The following is a 4,987-nucleotide window of genomic DNA, read 5'->3' as shown; positions in this document are numbered from 1 at the left end:
ACTGGGGAAAACTGGGAAAGCTTCCTGGAAGAGAGAGGTACTAGCTAGGGTGGTTTTTGAAAGACAGGGAAGAAGTAGGCAAGCAAACGACTGTGGGGAGGGAGGGACAAACTCCAGGAGGAGGGAACACTGTGGACAAAGAACGGAGGTAGGAAAATGAGGTGAGGGAAGAGAGGGGAAGAGTATTTTAGGGGTGGTTTAAAGGATTCTTAAAGGGTGCGTAATAGGAGATAATACTAAATAGAGCCTCAAATACTACGCAGCGATTCATCGATCTTCGGGATTCGAATGAAAATTCAGCAGATTTTAACTCGTTTTTATGTGGTCGTCTTTCAGAAAGCCCAACAGTCATGCTCTCTGCAGGCAGTTTTTCTTCCCCCTATGAACATCTGAGCCAACCCGAGACTAAGCGCATGGTAGAACACTACACCGCCTACCTGAGCGACAACACCCGCCTCATTGCTAACCCCGGACTTAAAGTAAGTCCTCGTCTCTGCCTCTGCATTTTTAGGGGGTGGCCTCGAAGCCCGAGGCAGTGATCCTGCAGTGTGGGAACCGTGGGCCAGGGCCGTGCCCCTCAGCTGGAGGGATGAGGCAGACAGCAGATGACTTGGCCACAGCTGATCAGTGGGGACCCTTCTGATGGATTAGGAAGCCCTGTGGACTGGCTAAAGAATCCCTTTCAGGCTTCAGATGCACCACAGGTTTTTAAGAGAGGCGAAGGGGGAAGGAGTCGAGTGTGAAACAGAGGGCAGTAAAGTCTTTGGGGGCCCTCACTTTCCCAGGGGAAAGATGTGTAGCATCCCTGCTGTCTGTGGTTAGGCAAAGATGATCCAGGATAGCAAAAGAAAGATGAGCCTTTGTTTGTTTTTATTCTTAATGAGATGAGATATAGATTTTTCCCTCTTTTAAATGGCCCGGTCCTGGAGAGGACAAACTTTGGACTCTGTTTATGTTGCCTGAAATGCATTTTAACTGTAATCAGCCTTTGTTTCCTTCAAGTTTGGCTGTATCCAACTGGTGTGAGATGGTTTTTAAAAAGTAATTGGGTTTGGATTCTCTGTGCTGGGTCTTTGGGAAACCCTGCCAGCAGCTTACTATCTTTTTTTTTTTTTAATTTGAGTCTTAAAGGATCCCTGCTATGTCCCCCCCTTTGTCTCACAGTTCTCTGTCAGAAATGAAGTAATGGCTACCAGTCACGTCACAGATGAATGGATGACACAAATGGAAATGAGTAGCCTGAATACTTACATTGTCCGCCGTTACATAGCAACACCCAATGGAGTCCTCAGAATTTATCCTGGCTCCCTCATGGACAAAGCATTTGATCCCACTAGGAGACAATGGTAAGTTTCAGGGGGTTCCACGATCAGAGGGTCCCCTCCTGCCCATTCTTGAGAGACATTAGACAGACACAAAATAAAACACCCTAAGTGATTTACCTTAAAAGAAGAGACTGATGGCAATAAAAAATATTTTGAATAGGTGTTTTCAGTGTGTCATTAATGGAAGCTTCAGTATTTCCCTCTCTTGGTGAAGCTGTTCTGCTTTATGTGTTCACAACATATCCAGGCTGCATATGTCTGCATTTATTCTCTGCAACGTATCCGAATTTAGGCCATTTTTTTAAAAAAAAAGTTCTTCCTTTAGGTTTCTATTGCTGATAGTCAACTGTATTGCTATTTTCCTGAATGCTTCTCCAGAAGATCCCAATGAAATTCACAGAACTCCCTCTGTGTGACAGATATCACCAGGGACCGGGCTTCCTTGCTGAAATGAACAGAACCCAGTCATTATAAATGAAATTAACAAAACAGTGAGTGTAGTTGCAATTAACATGGATCATAGCTGGAATTAACAGAACTCAGTCTGAGAAGATGAAATTAACAGAACCCAAGTTCTAAATGAATAGCTAATAGCTAAAATTAATAGAATTCAGACTCTGTAGCTGAAATTAACAAAACTCAGACTGAGTAGATGAAATTAAAAGAACTGAAATCTTAATAGTGAAATGAATCAAACTGGGTCTCTGTAGCTAAAATTAAGAGAACTGTCAGTATAGTAGATGAGTAGATGAAATTAACAGTCTGAGTAGATGAAATTAAAAGAACTGAAATCTTAATAGTGAAATGAATGGAACTCAGTCTCTGTAGCTGAAATTAAGAGAACTGTCAGTATAGTTGAAATTAACAGAACAGTCTGAGTAGATGAAATTAATAGAATCCAAGTCCTTATAGCTGAAATTCCAAACTCAGTCTCGGGTAAACAGTAATTAACAGAACTGCTGAATAGATGAAATTAACAGAACTTAAGTCCTTATAGCTGAAATTCATACAACTCTGTATAGAGGGAAGTAACAGAACCATCAGGGTGTCTGGAATTAACAGAACCTAGTCTACATATCTTGAATTAGAAGATCCCATTTCCCATTTGCTTAGCCTCCTCAAGAAATCTTTCTGGTTAACATGTTAAGATTGCCCCCTGCAAACTCAAAAATACACTCTTCCATTTGAGTTTTGTTCTTTTAGGTATTATTTTTAAATGACAAAAAGCTAATCCATAGAGGCTAGAGGGAAGTCTGCAGCAGACAAATAAGATTTTCAAACATTTGGGGGTACTGGTTCTTCCCAGTCTCATCTTTTTTCTGTAGGTAATAAATGCTTGTGCTTTAAGTTTATTTTACCTACTCATTCTTTTATTTTTCTTTACCTTTATATTTATAAACTAGCAGTTTCTACTGTAACTTGCAGCTCTCCTTCCCTGCAGAGAAGCGTGGAGATTAGGCTGCCTTTTGTTTTAAACCAGAAATAACTTCAGAGATAGGAAAGGGCAGAAGTCAGGATGTGGAGCAATCAAAGGGTTTGACAACAATTTAAAAAACAAGCCCCAATAACCTTTTACTTTAAAGTACCATCGAAGGGGATTTATAGCCAGTGTTGGTAGGGGCAAGAATTCTCTACATTCTCTGAAAGCCTTTGAATTTCCTTGAAATACTAAGAGCTGTTTTTACTAAGGCAATTTTTATATCAAAAACATTTATAGAGGGGATGTGGCAAAATTGGGACATTGATGCATTGCTGGTGGAGTTGTGAACTGATCCAGCCATTCTGGCTGGCAATTTGGAATCACGCTCAAAGGGCTATAAAAGAATGCCTGCCCTTTGATCCAGCTATGCCATTGTTGGGTTTGTACCCCAAAGAGATCATAGATAAACAGACTTGTACGAAAATATTCATAGCTGCGCTTTTTGTGGTGGCAACAAATTGGAAAAGGAGGGAATGCCCTTCAATTGGGGAATGGCTGAACAAACTGTGGTATATGCGGGTGATGGAATACTATTGTGCTAAAAGGAATAATAAACTGGAGAAGTTCCAGGCGGACTGGAGAGACCTCCAGGAAGTGATGCAGAGCGAAAGGAGCAGAGCCAGAAGAACTCTATACACAGAGACTGATATACTGTGGTAAAATCGAATGTAATGGACCTCTGTACCAGCAGCAATACAATGACCCAGGACAATTCTGAGGGATTTATGGTAAAGACGCTACCCACATTCAGAGGAAGGACTGCAGAAGAGGAAACATATAAGAAAAACAACTGCTTGAACGCATGGGTCAGGGTGGACATGATTGAGGGTGTAGACTCGAAACTACCACACCAATGCAACTACCAACAATTTGGAAATTGGTCTTGTTCAAGGACACATGACAAAACTAGTGGAAACGCGCATCGGCCAAGGGTGGGGGAGGGGCGCGGGGGGGGTTGAAGGGGAAAGGTGGAGCATGAATCATGTAACCATGTTAAAAATGAATATTAATAAATGTTAAAAAAAAACATTTATATTTTCTCCATATTTTTTCACAGACAGTAGAAAGTACTTGCTATTTATCCATAAACTTGAGAGCTGTTTGAAACTAAGACTGCGCATTTTGAGCCCTTAAAGACATGTGTTTATAATCTCAAAATTACTTTATACAAAGGTTTATGATCTTTGTAAGGAGGCCAGTATACCTTGGTGATAAAAATAGTACACTGTAGACTCATAGGACGTGGAAACAAATAGGACCTTTGTTACATGCTACCTGTGTGGCTTTGAATCAGTCACATGACCTTCTTGGGCCTCAGTTTCCTCATCTCTAAGATGAGATGGATGGATTCAATGACCTAAGTAATCCCTTCCACCTTCTTCTGTCCCATAAAGTCAAAATTAGCATTTCCTATATCCAACAACACTTTTTTGTTTAAAGAATATTTATGACGTGCCTTCCATCATCTGGGAGCGGTGTGCTAGAAGTATGTTTCAAATGTCGGAGAGTACAACGTGCTTAGCCTTCTGTTGGTCTCTCTTAGGTATCTGCATGCCGTGGCTAACCCGGGGTTGATCTCTTTGACCGGTCCTTACTTAGATGTTGGAGGAGCTGGCTATGTCGTTACAATCAGTCACACGGTTCATTCTTCCAGGTAACGCTTTCGTTTCTGTGCTGCAGCGATCCAGGGGGGCGGTGATGGCCACAGGTGCATTTATCTTTCCTATTAATTGCTATTAAAATTAAAAAAAATTAATTTCCAGGGGGCTAAGGAATATTTTTTTCTGGAAAGGGGGTGGTAGGCCAAAAAAGTGTGGGAACCACTGGGCTAGAGCTGAATTCGAACCCATGTCTCTTGAGTCCAGTCCAGCCTTCAGCCCACTCTGCTCATCCACCTCTCTATTTCTATATTCAGACTTGGTGTATGTTTCCTATTGGATATACAAGCTTTGAGAAAATTCCTCCAGATTACACACAAATTAGGTTTGGAGCTTATAGCATAGAAGCAAAAGTTATTTTAAAGGAAATTTTGGGTGGAGATCTAAAGATCAGCAGGTAGGTAAGACAGGCTGATTTAATCCTTTAATTATATGTATAGATAGTTTCCCCTCATAACTGGAAAACCCCATGTTTTGAATAGCCCCATAATTCCCTTCTTCAGTGGCAGAGAAGACAGAAGAGC

The 4,987-nt window shown here is 41.2% G+C and overlaps 1 protein-coding gene across 1 annotated transcript; it reads left to right on the top strand.

Moving 5' to 3' along the window:
• Nucleotides 1-336: 336 nt before the first annotated feature.
• Nucleotides 337-4,459, top strand: LOC123255735 (VWFA and cache domain-containing protein 1-like; the record flags this gene model as incomplete). The annotated part of the gene is made up of 3 exons (XM_044684476.1): nt 337-479; nt 1,165-1,346; nt 4,349-4,459. Coding segments are annotated over 3 exons (436 nt in total), but the record flags the coding sequence as incomplete, so codon positions are not given.
• Nucleotides 4,460-4,987: the final 528 nt, after the last annotated feature.

This window comes from Gracilinanus agilis, unplaced genomic scaffold (assembly GCF_016433145.1).
Source record: "Gracilinanus agilis isolate LMUSP501 unplaced genomic scaffold, AgileGrace unplaced_scaffold50804, whole genome shotgun sequence".
Taxonomy (NCBI): Eukaryota; Metazoa; Chordata; class Mammalia; order Didelphimorphia; family Didelphidae; genus Gracilinanus; species Gracilinanus agilis.
The sequence above is the reverse complement of the archived record's forward strand: the minus strand, read 5'-3'. Positions and strand labels throughout refer to the sequence as shown.